Source organism: Zootoca vivipara, chromosome 15 (assembly GCF_965207765.1).
Source record: "Zootoca vivipara chromosome 15, rZooViv2.hap1.1, whole genome shotgun sequence".
In the NCBI taxonomy this organism is placed as follows: Eukaryota; Metazoa; Chordata; class Lepidosauria; order Squamata; family Lacertidae; genus Zootoca; species Zootoca vivipara.
The window spans coordinates 35,753,802-35,771,235 of NC_142598.1; the positions used below are offsets into that span (position 1 = coordinate 35,753,802).

Sequence of the window (17,434 nt, forward strand, 5' to 3'; positions counted from 1 at the left end):
ACTCCCAGTGGACACACAACCTCTGACGCATAAGGGATGCATCTTGTGTAAATGCGACGAAGGCGCATTCATTCCAATGGGTCCTTCCATTTATGGAAAGCCGTTTGTTCCAGCAGATGCTTCTATTGTCACCTTCCCTGCAGCGACATTATTTATAGAAGTCATTGACAGTTCTAGTGTGCAAAAGCAGCAGCAGCTTCTGTTTCAGCAATGGTGATGGTTGTTCCTCTCTGTCTGTGTCCCCCAAACCTACAACTTCCTTTCAAGCACACTGAAAGGTGTGCCCAAAATTATTTGAAGAGGTATCCCCCTTGCACGGACAAGAGGGACAGCATACAGTGGAACCTCATGTTACGTACCGCCCCCCTTGCAAATGCTTCGGGTTACAAGCTCTGCTAACCCAGAAGTAGATGCTCCCGGTTGCAAACTTTGCCCCGGGATGCGAGCGGAGGCACAGCGCGGCAGCAGCGAGAGGCGCCATTAGTGGAAGTGCGCCTCATGTTACGAGCAGTTTCGGCTTAAAAACAGACCTCCGGAATGAATTAAGTTCATAACCGGAGGTACCACTGTATTCAGCATACACAATCTGCATCTTTTGAGTGGAGCAAAAAAAACTTGTGAAGATGCATGGTCCAAATAGCATGAAGAGGCAAATAAATGACCACCTTCTTAGGGTTATGCCCTAAGTATACAGAATACTATCAAACAGTAGTTATTCCACACTTTCCAATGTAGTTCCCCATGCCTGAAAAAAAATCCTGAAATGCCTGGAAAATGCCTGGAAAAAATCCATTGGAAAAAGCAGATTTGTTGTTCAATAGCAGCAAATTCACTTTAACCGCACAAAAATTGATTTTGCAAATATGCTGTTGAATCTCACCCCCCCCAAATACCAACAGCTTCAAAGTGCCCACAGTCACCTGCCTGGCTGGATAGATGTTTAAATCAGGCCTTAAAGAAGATTGGGAATCTTGTTGGAAGGAGTACAGTATAATGTGTTACCTTGGTTTTAAAGTGTGTGTTTGCTCTTTCTTGGCTCAGTTTTCAGGCAGCTCATCCGCACATTCCACTGTTAATCCCTTCGTATACGGCCTTTCCTATTTTACATGATCCATTTTATACTTGAGCTCAGTTTTATAAATATAGATCAAAGATGTTACGGTTTTATTAAAAAATTCCTTTGAAGTTCACGTAACAGTACTTGACGTGAAAGTATCAGGAGAATGTGTGCTGTTTAAATTCACCTAGGCTTCTTGGATTTAAGCTGGTTGTGTGATGAAATGTCCCCCGAATTTCATATAAACTTTTACTCTGCTCGACACTCCCTGCTGAAACATCCTTTCTAGGGAGGGGAAACAAAGTGGTTCAAAAAGTGTATGCTGAAGACTGACTCACACATTACCAATGTGGTGCTGTATTTCAGAATTATAAGGTGGTGCTAGTTTTTGCTAGTTCCCCCTCTGTTTCATCTAATAATATAAATCTAATTTGTTTGTTAACCAGGGGGTGTAGGAGTCATTACGGGAGGGATTCCACCCAATTTCAGCATCATTTGAATAACTGAATTGCGTAGGCTGGTTGAATCACAAAAGAAGTTCCCACATTATGGAAGAACCACAAATTTATATACTCCAACATTTCCCTGATAAAAATGTTGTTGTTGTTGTTTAGTCGTTTAGTCTTGTCCGACTCTTCGTGACCCCATGCCATGGACCAGAGCATGCCAGGCACTCCTGTCTTCCACTGCCTCCCGCAGTTTGGTCAGACTCATGTTGGTGGCTTCGAGAACACTGTCCAACCATCTCATCCTCTGTCGTCCCCTTCTCCATGTGCCCTCAATCTTTCCCAACATCAGGGTCTTTTCCAGGGAGTCTTCTCATGAGGTGGCCAAAGTATTAGAGCCTCAGCTTCAGGATCTGTCTTTCCAGTGAGCGCTCAGGGCTGATTTCCTTCAGAATGGATAGGTTTGATCTTCTTGCAGTCCATGGGACTCTCAAGAGTCTCCTCCAGCACCATAATTCAAAAGCATCAATTCTTCGGCGATCAGCCTTCTTTATGGTCCAGCTCTCACTTCCATACATCACTACTGGGAAAACCATAGCTTTAACTATACGGACCTTTGTCGGCAAGGTGATGTCTCTGCTTTTTAAGATGCTGTCTAGGTTTGCCATTGCTTTTCTCCCAAGAAGCAGGCGTCTTTAATTTTGTGGCTGCTGTCACCATCTGCAGTGATCATGGAACCCAAGAAAGTAAAATCTCTCACTGCCTCCCGGCTTCCAACGTATATAAAAACATAATAAAACACTAAAAAAAAACCTTCCCTGTACACAGGCCTGTCTTAAGATGGCTCGGGGGTCAAATAACTCCATACTCTCCAACATTTCTCCGATAAAAGGGACCTCCGTGTAAACTCCAGAGTTTCATATATGGCAGTGTTTAAAATGGTTTTGGACTGAGGTTGGCAATATGAAAGTGTACTGTACGCTAAGTGAAATTTAAGCTGTGTTTAATAATAATCTAGTATCAAGTTTTGCTAATAATATTCTTGTAGCTGGGCCCAATTTCCCACTTTTGCACACAGATATCTCATAATAGTTCCCAACATTAAATGCGCAAACTTACTGCAGTGAGTGGCAGCGCTTTTCCAGGGTTTCTGACAAAAGATCCCTCTCCATCACACCTGGAGATGCCAGGGATTGAACCTGCAACATTCTGCCTGTAAAGCTGTTCCTCTAGCAGTGAGCTATGCCTAACAGTTATGGTTAATTCTGTGATTGCCTGTTTGGCCTTCGGCAGCCTCTGGAAGCCTGCCTCTTGCGTGCAATAAAACAGCTTGTGTGTGGTCTGAAAGGCCACACAAGGATTGTTGGATATCGACTTTGGAAGGAGGTCTTTTGAACTCTGGTCTCCTTTAAAACTGGAGACCTTCATTTAGAACCTTCGGGAAACAACGAGAGAATGAAATAAACAGATAGCTAAGCCGTGGAGGGTTTTTTTTATATAAAAAAAAAGCCACACAGGCCAAAACTATAAATTATTATAGTTTGTTTTTCTTGAAAATCATTGTGTCTCAGAATGAGGTTGCCCCACCCTGAGCTGAGCTGCAGTGTGTCTGATGGGGAATATCTCCTGCCAGGAAGTAGCTCATCAATTTATATTTCTGTTAACCACAACGGTGATTGATCTCATTGGAAAAAATAGAGAGAAGTTCAGTGTGTTGCAAAGATTGTGAAAATCAACGTAAAGCTGTCTTTTTTTAAAAAAAAAAGTTTATTAAAGCAAATAACATTTTTTGTGGGATGGGGCAGTTGTATTCAACATAGAACATTCCATCAGTGCAATAATTTCTCCTTATGCAATGGAACATTCTCCCCCTGTCTCTCCATGTTCCCTGCTAAATCTGTTTTGGGGTGCCCCCTAACCTCTGGAGCTGATCAGAGAGAGGGAGAGAAAGAGGTACAGAATTAATTGGTTTTTTCCCTCCTTTTGCCAATAAGCACTGTGGAAATCCTAGGTACTTGGAAATCCTAGGTACTTGAACATCATGTTTTGCTCTCTTGGGAATTCTAATGGAAAGAGTTTGCGTGTGCATGTGTTTTGAGGCCCTCTTATGCCTTGCATCTTCCAGGGGAAGTATGCCGCTCTCAGGGAGTGACATTCTACAGAGGAGAGCTTCAGGGGGTTTCCTGTGTCCAGCTTGCTGGAAAACGAGTGTCTAGGATCAGTCAAATGGTTGGGATCCCAACACATTTTTGTAATGAATAGATCTCCTGTCGCAAACCCGGGAAGCTGCCAAGGAAGGTCAGCCACAGGCCACATTTATGTAACTTTAGCAATAGCATGAAACAATTCATAAATCTGTGTTAACAGTCTATGATTGCATGGGGAAAGCTTCTGCCGCTCCTTGCCTTTGGAGCCATAAATCTTAATCTTGCAGAACCGCTGATGTTATAAGAACCACAACTTGGGAGTCCCAGGTGGGATTTTAAAAACAAAAAAACTGTCAGCTTTACACTATTTCTGCTCCCCTTGAAGCCAATAATACAATGGCGGACCTTTCAGGTGAAGCTGAGTGTTTCTCGAAAATGCACATACATAATCACCTCGTGTCACGGAACTATTTCCAACATGGGACATGAAGCAGATGTTGTAGGTAGGGTATCCAAAGTATAAGAGGTCACCATTTTGGGGGGAAACGAAGGGAAATTCTGCAACAATTGTGCTGGACTGTTCTGAAATCTGCCTTGTTCATTGTGTCGAGATGCTCACCAAATGGCAGGGGGCAGTCTTAAAATCAGCTTGCCATTGGTCCCGTTCAGATGATAATATCTCAGCTGATTAACCCAATATAGTCTCAAGCCTTTCCTGCCTCCTTGCAGCCCCTTCACCCCTTCTTTTAGGAAGCCATAACTAAACCAGGAAGTCTGGGTGGGAATTGGAGGTTGGCTGGTTGTTGTGCCATTGTTTCACCGAGTGTGGAGACGTTGTGTCCGAAGGAATTGGTGAGGACAGACAAGATGCAATTTAGGACCTCTTCAAAGGAGTTTTAGAAGCAAGAAAACACTCTCTTGGGTTCAAGGGAGAGAAATGCATTGTATTGGATTTGATATGCATAAATAGCAGGAAGAATAAGAAGGCAGGTACAAGACATACCAGGAAGTCTGGGTGGGAATTGGAGGTTGGCTGGTTGTTGTGCCATTGTTTCACCGAGTGTGGAGACGTTGTGTCCGAAGGAATTGGTGAGGACAGACAAGATGCAATTTAGGACCTCTTCAAAGGAGTTTTAGAAGCAAGAAAACACTCTCTTGGGTTCAAGGGAGAGAAATGCATTGTATTGGATTTGATATGCATAAATAGCAGGAAGAATAAGAAGGCAGGTACAAGACATGGAAGATATTCTTCAAGAGGTCCAGACTATGGGAAGCCCGAAAAAAATTAATAATTTGGACTACAATTTGGTTGGTTGTTTTTTTTTTAGTTGATTGTTTTCAATTGGATTATGATTATATGTTAATTGGCTGTTTATATTGGAAAATTAATAAAAATGATTTAAAAAAACAAACAAAATGACTCCCAGGCTGCACACCTGGGTCTTCAGGGGCACAATTACCCCGTTCAGGACCAGGGAATCCCCCGCACCTGCCCATCCCTTGTGACCCAGAAACAATACTTCTGTCTTGTTAGGATTCAGCCTCAATCCGTTAGCCACCATCAACCCTCCAACTGCCTCCCGACACTTACACCTAACCTTACGCAAGCAAAAGTCATTAGCACACTTCACACTTCCAGCCAACATTTGAGGAGGAGGAGGAGGAGGAGGAGGAGGAGGAGGAGGAGGAGGAGGAGGAGGAGGAGAAGAAGAAGAAGAAGAAGAAGAAGAAGAAGAAGAAGAAGAAGAAGAAGAAGAAGAAGAAGAAGAAGAAGAAGAAGAAGAAGGGGAGGAGGAGGGGGAGGGGGAGGGGGAGAGGAGGAGGAGTTTGGATTTGATATTCTGCTTTATCACTACCCAAAGGAGTCTCAAAGTGGCTAGCATTCTCCTTTCCCTTCCTCCCCCACAACAAACACTCTGTGAGGTGAGTGGGGCTGAGAGACTTCAGAGAAGTGTGACTAGCCCAAGGTCACCCAGCAGCTGCATGTGGAGGAGCGGAGACGCGAACCCGGTTCCCCAGATTACAAATCTACCACTCTTAATCACTACACCACACTGGAAAAGCACATCCACAGAGGGGTGAAGCCTGGGAAGAGTCGCAAGGGCTAGGCAGAGAGGCCGGGGGGGGGGCGCACTCAGTTCCTGAGCCTGAGATTCCCCACTACAGAACAAAACAAACTCCTCTGCCCTGATTCTGAATCTTGTTGTGAGCTCATCATCGCTTGAGCCATATATTCTTGTTTTCGTGTCGAAAACCTGATTATCTTTCTAAACCATCTAGTATGTAGTATACTGTAAGGGGGAGAGAGTATAGAGAACCTCCCCCTCTTATCAGGAGCAGCTCCTCCCCAAGTAGCCATGGAAGTGCAGGGTCTGAAGGAGCTAGTCAGGAAGCAGAGTGGGAGAGCCAGGGCTCCGGCAGCATGGAAGAGCCCCTGCTCCACAGGCAGGAAGAGAGAGAGGCGGAAAGGGGGGAGAGGGAAAAGACGGAGCGTAGGCCCTTTCCCCCGGCACCGGAATTAAGGAGGAGGAGGAAAGGGAGGAGATTCGCTGTCCCCAGGCTCTTATGTTGGTCCAAGGGTCGAAAAGGGGCAGTGCCGGATTCTGACACGGAATAAGCGGACATGAAACCGACAGCTCATCACACTGTAAATAATGTGCACCAATAAAGACTCTGAAAGACAAGTATGTGGAGAGTCGTTACTCAGGAGTAGCCGTAATAACCTCTGACATATACCATAATATTTTATCCAATGCTTTTTAAACACTGCCGTCCAATAAGTAAACCCTTAGGCTTGTTCGACATAGGCTGGTGTGGAAAAGGGAACATTGTTTTGAAGCATCTGCTTCATAGTGCAGTGAGCTCGCCAAGAAAAACATTTGTGCTGCTTCGTGCTGAGTCAACATATGGTTCAGAATAAACAACGCACTCGTTTTGCTTGGCGCGATGGTTTGTGTCATGGAAGGTCGCTGGCAAAACATGATGGCAACTGAGATACTGCAGCTTGTCCTCCTGCAGGATCCAAGAGAGTGTTTATAGCACTGTGTTTATGAGATAACATAGAGATAAAGGCTTTGTCGCTGGTGTATAGACCCAGTTGGAATTTTTTTAAGATACTGTGTATGGCTGAAGCAGCCAGTTTGGAAGGATGCCAAACAGGGCTGTGGAACTTGTGGCCTCCAACGTTAGCTTAACATTGTCTCCATCCTTGACCACTGGACATGCTCACTGAGGGTGATGGGAGTCGGGAGTTCTGCAACATCCAGAAGACGGCAGGTTTTCCATTCCAGATGCAGAAGAAGTTCAACCTTATGTGTTGCCCTCATCCCTACTGGGACCCAGAAGTGGCCTTGACAGGCAAGATGGGAGAGCGGTTGCCTTCAGACCCTGCTTCTGAGCTTCCAGGCAGCACCTAGAGAGGTCTGCTTTTGGACACAGGGTGCCAGATTGAAAAGGGTGCCCACCTGGAAGGTGGAAGTTAAAAGCAGCAACTGGAAGGCACAAGGGTGGGAAAAGCTGAGATGGAAGTGCCTGGAAATCTCAATATTATTCACATGTTGTTATTGTTCATGCACCGCTCCATTCTGTTCTCCCAGTGGCGAACCAAAAGCCTGAAATCAGGACTTGAGTATAACAGGACTGTCCTCATTTGGGCTTTCCAGCAACTAACATTCAGAGAACTGGAGGTGGAAATATAGCCACCAAGCCATTGATAGACTTATCCTCCATATCTCTCCTGAATCTTACAACATTCAGCTTCAGTAAATGCCTCCAAGTTCTAGAATTATGAGGAGGGGGGGGGAATCTCTTTCATCCACACCATGCAGAAGGGCTGAGAGATTCCATATCACAGCTCATGTCAAAAACTGGATGGATGCAGAGGAATTGTGGGAGGAACCAGCTGGGGAACCCCAAAGAGAAGAAGGCTCAGAGCCTGGGGACTGGTGGGGGGACGGTGATGAGTGGGAAGAGGGAGAAGACTAGGAAGAGAAGGTGTCAGAAGATGAAGAGATAACAGAACTGGGGGAGTTGGTGGCAGAGAGCAGTCCAGAATCAGAGGCAGAAGCTGAAGCAGGAGGATGGGAGGAAGAAAGCCAAGAGGCAGAGATGAGTCAGGCTGGTGAAGAGTCACAGGGGTCTCCCCCTCCTGCTGCAACAAGCTCCCCTCCTGCCTTGTCTCCCAGAACCAGAAGAGAGCTGAAAAGGGCAGAGCAGAGGCAGACTGCATGCAGAGGCAGTCTCCAATTGCTTGGGGAAAGCCCTGGAGAGGAGGGGACGTAGACAACAGTGGGCATAGCTGCCAAGTTATCCCTTTTTTAAAGGGATTTTCCCTTATGCTGAATAGGCTTCCTCGCGAGAAAAGGGAAAACTTGGCAGCTATGACAGTGGGGAGGCAGGGACTTTCAGTCTTGGCAGCATAGCTGCCAAGTTTTCGCTTTTCTCGCGAGGAAGCCTATTCAGCATAAGGGAAAATCCCTGTAAAAAAGGGATAACTTGGCAGCTATGCTTGGCAGCTGATTCATGGGGCCAGACATACTGGGATGAGCTGTTGTGCTCATTGGCCCTGACCCTCATCTATGTGCGGAGATTGTGCTTTTGTTGGATTTTTTGAATAGTCAAGTTACTTTAGAGCCGGTCTAATGTAAATACTGTCTGTTTAAGAGAAACAGGTGTCTGTGTTTCTGTTAATTGCTCACAGGCGTGGGCTCTGCTTCTTGTGTATAAGGCTCTGCCAGAAAGCCTTCTGTATCTCTTAGTTAGATCTTTTCAGTTTGATTCATCTCCAAGTAGATCACTCTCTCAGTTGTTCTCAGTTTAAGAGATTCCTCAGTTGAATCTTAGTATGAGAGTTGCTTAGTTATAAAGCTAGTTTACTGTTAATTCTTGGGTAGTTTAATGGGAGTTATGTGGGATTTTGTGGGAAGTTTGGAAAGTGGGTAGATAACATTGCTAAGAGAGAAAGCATTTATCTTTAGTTTAAAGTCTCTTTAGAGTCAGTTTGTTTTTCAGTTAAAGAAACCCAACGTTTGTATTTTCATCTGCATACTTTTACAAGTGTGCAGCTAGTAAGGGGTTTCATATAAGGGAGATAATTCCCTACGCTCTTGGTGGTGCTTTCTTAGCCAGGTCAACTTCTGACTGCATATACTCTGCGTGAAGCGTACTTTAAAGGGCCGCTGTAAAACTGGGATATATGATTTTAGGTTAAGCAGGTTTCAATACCCAGTTTTCTCCAATATTATTCTTATTATATATATTATTTTTCAATAGAGTTAACTCAAACTTTGAGAGGTGTGATTTAGTTCTGGCTGACAGCTGATTACGTAAACTAGACTGGTGGAGGAGCAGAGAGAAATGACTAACAGAGATGGGAGCAATAAGTTTCCAGCCCTGGGCAGGGCCCTAAACTTCAGCTCAGGAAGCTTGCACATTTATCTGACTCTATGCAAAGGCATTCTTGTCTGGGTGACTGCATGTTTGTGCAAGGCCTTGCAACCAGGGCAGCTGTGGTCCCTGACCATTTGTCAGTTTGTGCCTTGGGACTTTGCGGTGGCTGCAAGCGGCAGCTAAGAGGACCCCGAGGCACTCCACATAGGCCTGCAGGCTTTTCTCTCTAGGGGTCAAGTGCACTTGGCATATCTCTCAACGGACTGTCACATGTCTGGATGTTAAGAACTTCCCGTTCCCCTGCTGTTCCTTTCTGGGAGACATGCTGTATCATCCGACAGGGTACCAAAGACTTCCAAGTCCCCTTCGCTGTAACCCAACTCCGACTGCCTTATTCCCTGGCATCCCTGTCTTGTGAACTGAATCCAACTCCCCCAACGAAAACTGGTAAATTTAGAAGGCAATGATCTCACCGCCAAGGAGAGTGAATGACGCTCCTTTCATTCACATAACCCTGCTGGCTTCGCGCAGTGTACAGCTCTGCTCATTCACCACCAAGTTGTTTGTTTACACAAGGCATCGCTCCCCCTCCCCACATCTAAAGTTCCCGAAAATTCTGTGTCTCCTGTGATGGATGCACAGAAATATACGTGCATGTTCATTTGGTTTGCAGCCAGTCAGTACATACGGTGTATTCCTGTTTTCAGACAAAATAAGTGAACGAGGTTTTAAAGGGGGTGAGAATTGCAGCACCATCAATCGGTGCTTTTCTGTCCTTGACTCACACATCTAAAATGGTCCCTCGTGGAACAGGGTGTACACAAGGAATGGGTTTCTCCATTCTTAAATTCAGTTCTCCATATTTCTGCAGCAAATTTGCAACGGAAAAAAACAACAACCCTCACATCAGGGCGAATTTCTTCTAATAAACACATTTTGGAAGCAATTTTCCAATAAAATACATACAAAATGAAACCCTGTACTCTTGCCTGCCTGATCAGATTGAGCAATGTTGTGACTCAGGATAAATCAAGACATGAGATATAGACACACGTTCAAAATCACCTGTAAAGAACTTCCTGCTCTGGAAGGAGTTGGGTTTTTAGAACTGATCTGAATGCTCCTGCTATAATATCCAACATGCCCCCCCCTCCAAACTCTCCGTTTCCTCTTTCGATTGATTGTATTTGAAATTCTGCCGCTGCGCTTAGCTTATTCTCTGATCTTGTTTTAGTAGTAGTGGATTTTATTTTTGAACGTCGTGTTTTTGGCATAACAGAAAGTCGTGATAAAAAAAAGTTTCAAAAGAAAACAGAAAACAAAAATGACATTTCAAGAACAGTGTCCTTGCTGGTTATTTTTAAAATACACTTGTGATGCTTCCTGAAGTTGTGGTCTTCACTCAAGTCAACAACCACACTTGCTTGAGTTTCCTATTGGGAATGTTGCCTAAGCAGCAACTACAAAGACTGTGTTGGCACAATTGCTCCTGCTCATATATTGAGGTCCAGACTCCTTCTTTCACCCAAGCCTAGTCATTCAAGAGAGGAGGCCATGAAAAGCTGCCCTCGGTCACACAGCACATGCACGTTCAGCTGCCCCTGCCCTCTCATACATGCGCTCCAGAATGCGATAGATGCTCGCAAAGCTCGGCCTGTCAGAAGGGAGCTTGCTCCAACACAGGCGCATGAGGTTGTACAGCTCCAGAGGGCAGTTATCTGGGCAAGACAGGACATTTCCGTCTCTCACGTAATAGATGACTTCCTCATGAGCCATCCCGTAATAGGGCTGCAGGCCAAAGGCAAAGATCTCCCACAGGACCACGCCATAGGCCCAGACGTCAGACTCAGTCGTATAGCGATTGTAGAAGATGGACTCGGGGGGCATCCATCGTATGGGAATGGCGTCGTTCTCGTTGGCTTTGTAATAGTCTGCCGAGTACATGTTCCTGGAGAGGCCAAAGTCTGCAATTTTGACCACCATGTTTTCTCCCACCAAACAGTTCCTGGTGGCCAAGTCGCGGTGCACAAACTTGCGTTCCGAGAGGTAGGCCATGCCAGCCGCCACCTGCTTGGCAATGCAGAGCTGGTCGGTGCATGAGAGACCGAGCACGCTGGGGCTCGAGGGCCTGATCCGCATGTCAAGGTTATTGTTGCTTAGGCTACAGAGGTTGCGTGGCGATCGATTGCGCAGGTATTCGTTGAGGTCCCCAAAGGCCATGTATTCGAAAAGTAGGCACATGGGCTTTCCAACAGCACACACCCCTGGAATCAAGGATAGACATGCAATAAATATTTGCTTGCTTGCAGGCCAACAAGCTTGTCTGCAATAGCCAAGGTGCTATTTAATGTGCCATGATATGCAGGCATTTTTATAAAAAAATAATCTTATAGGTTCTTTCCCCCCTACAGAGGATGTCCAGCAGTTAGCTATTTAAAGGAGAAGGTCCATAAAATGCTTCCTCAATTGGTCGATTGCAATTGCAACTTGGAATTGCAACTACCAACACTCAAACCAGGGCCGGCTCTAGGTAAGGTCCCGGTGGCGCGGTGCGCCAGGGCGCCGGGCCGGGAGGCGGGGCGCTGCGCGGCGAAGCCGCGTGGAAGCTGGGTGGGGCGCTGCGAGGGCGGGGGCGCCGGAGCGATCTCCGCGCCTCAGCGCCAGGGCGCTCGACCTGCTCCAGACTGCCCTGACTCAAACTCTGGGTTTTAGGAGTTTTATTGCTTCTGTTGTTAACAAGAAGTTCAACGGTAACTCATGTTATGATACTGAGTTGCTGGAAGGCCAAGTTGCACCCAACGAAGCCACTGCATGGCTCAAAAAATGCAACTTCCCCTCCCTTTCCTCCTCCTACAGCCCATCCCCCAATCTGCTCCAGGTTGAGCTGGGGGAACCAAAGTTCTGTTGCATGAGCAGAAATTTGTCCAATCGCACAACGACTTTGATACATTCAACCCAATGGGATTCTTTCCTCCTGCCACCCGAGTGCAGCTCTCGCATGTGTTAGTGTTGTGCGAATAACCATGGCACCAATGTATGTACTAATTGTGTTAGTACCATTGCTGGGAAGAGAATCACCAGTCCCTTCCTGCCTGTGCCCTCTCAAATGTGCAGCCTTGCTCACAACACTGTTCCCTGGTTCTTTTTCTTTGAAGGCTGTGCATGAATGTCCAAAATTGCAAATCCATAAAACGAAGATAAGGAATGCTAAAGCTGTGGTGAAACTATGCCTGCTCCTTTCTATTGCATGGCGGTCGAGACTAAGAGGTCCTGAATTTGCTAACATGTGCAAAGAAACGAGTGAGAAAGCAAAACAGAATTGTAGAAAGGCCTGAAGCACAGAAACACAACATGTAAAATGCAATGTATCACCATAACACCCCCCCCCCAAAAAAAAAACCCCAAAGGAAGCAATTGATTCATTTCATCTGGAAGATTAATGTTTAGGATCCAAAGGGTCTGTGCACCTTGGCGAGAACAGTGCATAAAGCAGGGGCATTTACTGCTGTTTTGTCTTCTATGGCCAAACAGCCTAACCACGGTTCTGTTTCAAAAGTGGTTTGCCTCTTTCATACAATAGGTGCTCCTGCTAACAAATCTCTGGCTACATTTATGGTTTTCACCCACATGTCCAAATCTATTGTTTTTATGCTAGCTAATAGCTGTTCAGGATTTTTACAGATTTCAGCTGCTGGAGCGTTAAGCACAGGAACAAGCTAAATGATTACATTGTGCAATTGTGCTTTTGAAATATGAATTGAAATATTTTTAACTTTTGAAATATGAATTGCTGAAGTATACAGCCTTATACAGCTCGTATGAAACCTAAAAATTGAAGTATGAAAACTGAACAAAGAGTGCAAGTACATTTAAGCCTCTGATGTCCTAATGGACATTTCTGTCCCATTTAGTCACTGAGGCTGAATTTTCGCTCCTTCTCACCATTTGGGGGGTGGGGAATCAGACATTTCACATTTCCAAAACAGCTGGTTCAGGCTAAAAGAGAAGTGTGCACGTAAAAGGGTTCTCAGGTCAAGTGATGTTCAACAGTCCCACACCCCCGCAACATGAAACTGATGGATTCCTTTGGCCTTTCCTAATTTATCCAGCATGGTGATAATAAACAAAGGGATCGCTCCAACTGAGTGTCCACTTCCTGTTTCCCCTTTCTCCTGCTGAAATGTACACAGTCACTTTGGCTTGAGGAATTAACTTCAAACCCCTCTGTAACACCTCCCCCACCCCAAAGAAACTTCTGGCGTGACAATATTTCTAGCAAAATAAACTTTGTTTGGATTGATTACTAGAACCAGTCATATTCATTTGGAGAGATTTGCAGCTGACCAGCCCAATGGCCTATGATGTTGAAGGGGGGGAAGGAGGCATAGCATGATAACATCAAATCATGCATTGTGTCATACTAGGCATTATCAGAAAGAAGGAAGGAGAGGCAGCCCTGCTTTTGCAAAGGATTCTGGGGGAACCCTCAGTTCACACATAGACAGATATATCAAGGACTCCTGGTTAACATGGCGACAGGTTAGGCAGCTGGCTCTGGAGCTCTGCAGATAGCACAATTTTAATTGAGTTTCAATGAGTTTTAACCTCTTTTAAACCAATAGCTCAGTTGGTTAGAGCATGCTGCTGATAACGCCAAGGTTGCAGATTTGATCCCCATATGGGACAAGTGCATATTCTTGCATTGCAGGGGGTTGGACTAGATGCTCCTCAGGGTCCCTTCCAACTCAATGATTCTATGAATTAATTTATCAGTTTCACACATGGAGCCAGATGTGTCAGAGGCCTGGTTTCCACAACACTGTTTTGCTCTTGGCTATGGCATGCAGTTGATGAAAACGTAAAGGGCTCCTGGATGGTTAAGTCCAGTCAAAGGCGACTATCTCACTTTTCAGGCCAAGGGAGCCAGCATTTGTCCACAGACAGCTTTCCGGGTCATGTGGCCAGCAGGACTAAACCGCTTCTGGCGCAACGGGACACCATGACGAAAACCAGAGGGCACAGAAATGCCGTTTACCTTCCTGCCACAGCGGTACCTAGTTATCTACTCGCACTGGTATGCTTTCAAACTGCTAGGTTGGCAGGAGCTGGGACAGAACAATGGGAGCTCACCCCGTCACCGGGATTCAAACCGGCAACCTTCCAATCGCCAAGCCCAAGAGGCTCAGTGGTTTAGACCACAGCGCCACCCACGTCCTGCAGTTGATGAAGAGAGTCCTTAGCCATGAGTCCCAGTTTGGGTGACAAACTGAATCAAACCTTGGCTTAGCTTAGAAAGGAACACAGATGAACAAAATGGCAGTCTTGGTAAGCCGCAGTTTTGCTCCCTGTGTCATGTGAACCAAGTCAGAAGTAGCACAAGAGGCCAGACTCCATGTTCTGTCGCTTTTGGTATGGCAACTGCTTCCTCAATATGTCACCCAAGACAGCTGCCTAGTCTGCCTGGATCTTTGAGCCAGTGCTGTGGGACAAGCGGGGGATCCATAACAAAAATAAATGCACATTGATGGTTTTAAGAAGAAGGAAAATGTCAGGTTTGGTACCTAAAAGTTTCACAATGTTTGGATTATCGAATTCAGCCATGAGGGCTGCCTCTCTCTGGAAGTCTGCCTGCATGTCTGCTGAGGCTTCTTCTTTGAGCATCTTCACAGCCACCATCGTGAACGGCTCGTAAGGAAGCAATCCAGGGGCCCTAAGAGAGGAGGAGAACAAAAGGGAACGAGGCAGAGAGAAAAGTCAGGCGCAGCTGCAGAAAACGAGAGCATCTCTTTTGCTATGCATCTTCAGTGAGCAAAATGTGCACCCACATGAAAAAATACCGTATTTTTTTTGTCCACCTTACCATAGGACGCACTTCGTTTTCAGAGGAGGAAAGGGGGAATGCCCCATTTTTGGGGGATCAGCTCACAGTTGTGCAGCTTCTATTGCAAAGAGGAAAAGCCCCATTTTTAAAGGATCAGCTCAAAGTTGTTGAGTTTACTTTGCAAAGGGAAAAAATCCTGTTCAACTCACAGTTCTGCAGCTTCTGATAATCTAATCAGCCAGATAATCCAATCAGCCAGTCACATGTTGCAGCCTCCCTCTGCAGAACATTCAACAATGGAGGTCTGGGCAAGGGAGTGTGGCCGGGAAGGGAGCTAGCTTCCCTTATCTCCCTCCCCATCTCTGACAATCAGCTGCTGAGCAGCTTCTTTTCAACACCCCTCTTTCCCTCTTGTTAGCCTTTAGCTCTTTCTTTAAAAAAAAAAAAGCACGATCTGCCTTTCGCCCCTGGGCAATTCGGCTCCAGGGACCACACATTCACTCCATAAGACGCACAGACATTTCCCCTTACTTTTTAGGAGGGAATAAGTGCATATTATGGAGCGAAAAACACGGTACTTATTTTTCATGTAAAAGTTGTATACAAAATGCATCAGTTACTGGTGATTACACAGAAAAGTATTTAGAAGTGTGTGTTATAAATAAAAGTGCATGTTTTATGTAAGACATGCACACAAAATGCATACAAATGCTTGCCATAATGGCATGCAACAGGAGAGAAAGGGAGAGAAAGGATTTAGGATCGAGTGACAGTGAAACCAGAATGGGATGGAATGAGATGCTCAGCTGATATCTAGGATCTTGCCCGTCCCGTCCTGATGTGACATTCTTTGTCCCCGACAGCAGAGAGCAGCATCTCCCATATGTTGCCTAAGGAATTATTGTGACTGGTGACACCATTCACTTTTCTCTCTCACTGCCTCATAAATTGTTCATCTAGCTCTGATGACTTTGTGTGTCAGCTGCTGGCTATTGTCCATAACTCTCTCTGCCTCTGCCTCCCTTTGGTGTCCACAGGCTTCAACCGCATAGGTACAGGTATGACTAGAAGGAGGCGCCAATTTCCTTTCTGAACCCGGTTCATCGCTTGCAGCGCTGTTTCCATTCTGCTGCAGTTCAGCTTCTGACAATACCTGTAACTACATTATTTTGCTTCCTGCAGTGCTGTGGCAGATAATGTACAGGCAACCCCCACCATTTACGCACATTCAATATATGTGTGACTGCGCACATGCCCATCGTGCCAAACCTGGAAGTGAAAAGGTCAGAAAAATGTCACAAAAAGGAGCGGAATGGGACAGGGCAGAGGCGGGGCAGGTGTTTGCAATGGTCCTTTTCCAATGGTCCGTTTGCCCCTTTTGGGGTGGGCGACTTTGTAGGAGGGCCCCGGGCCTCCCTTGTGAAACGGCGTATCGCAGGCCGGATTGTCCTCCTGCCGCCAAATCGTCCAATGGCGTGAGACCAACTGCCCAATAGCAGCACTTAGCATTGCAACCTGGGCCAGGATAAATTCCCGGCCTGCCAAACCTTTGGCCTCCTTCGTGCCACGCCGGTTCTGTGGCAGCAATGAGGGTGCTTGCTTGTTAATCTACCTGTGCCAGTAGGTTCCTGCACCCTTGCAGTCCCCATCACAAGACAGTTGGGCCACAAGTGAAGGGGTTCCTACCATGGAGCTGGTGCCAGAACGGGCACTGTGCCTGCTCCTCTGCTGCTTGTCTAGCCACCATCCGAGGTGTGGGATGCAATCCACTGGGAGCAGTCAAATACAACATTCCTTGTTTTCCTAGAATGGACATACAAGGGGATGTTGGTCCAGCCAGTCGAAACTTCCTGTTCCTCCTGGGCTGGAGCATCCTTCCCTTGCATGTGACTAGAGGTGGGCGTGACCTTACCTGTCCAGGTAACAAAAGGACTCTCTCCCTTCTCTCTTTTTCACTCCCTTCTTTGTTGGACCAGCTTTGTAGCTAGGAGTGGACCAGCTTTGTAGCTAGGAGTGCTCTGCTAGCTAGCAGAAGCACTGGGACTATTCCCCATATGGGGTAGATCCACATGCACATATTCAGGAATCCAACTGTGAACTGATGTGAGTAAACTTCTTTTATTGACTTTAAATAAGATTGCCCTGTCTTTATTCTTTTAAGAGGGATTAAAGGGAACTTACTTGGAACACACAATTCAATTTTAGGTAGACTGAATTGTATAACAGTGAGAGGCTTACACAAGCCTGCAGCCAGCTATCTGCTGTGCATGTAAGAAAGGGGAATGTAACTCTGCCACATAAAGAAACTTGCTAGCGCAAGTTAGGAAGGATATTAATAAACAATATATCCTCTCCTGCCACCCTGAACATTCCCACACGAGGCTCAGGAGCCCTGCTTAGAAATCCCTTTCCCACGTCCTAGCATGATCTGAGCGCATCTGGCCTCAAGATGGGGCTCGGAAGGAGGTGGGAAGGGAACCTGACAGGCCCCCCCTCAAGCACATACTCCCTCCTGCCTTAATAAACCCCCCTTTATTCAGCTGAGATTATTTATGTCTGAGCTGGCCCATGGCCA

At 46.1% G+C, this 17,434-nt stretch overlaps 1 protein-coding gene across 1 annotated transcript in view; it reads right to left on the reverse strand.

The window, feature by feature from the left end:
• Positions 1 to 9,944: 9,944 nt before the first annotated feature.
• The window catches only part of MUSK (muscle associated receptor tyrosine kinase), a 49,462-nt gene continuing 41,972 nt past the window's right edge, over positions 9,945 to 17,434 (reverse strand). The window contains exons 16-17 of the mRNA XM_088658947.1: positions 14,600 to 14,748; positions 9,945 to 11,302 (exon numbers count right to left, since the gene is read on the reverse strand). Of these exons, the coding sequence (XP_088515073.1) occupies positions 10,611 to 11,302; positions 14,600 to 14,748 (841 nt within the window). The 3' untranslated portion in view covers positions 9,945 to 10,610. The remainder of the gene's footprint in view (positions 11,303 to 14,599; positions 14,749 to 17,434) is intronic.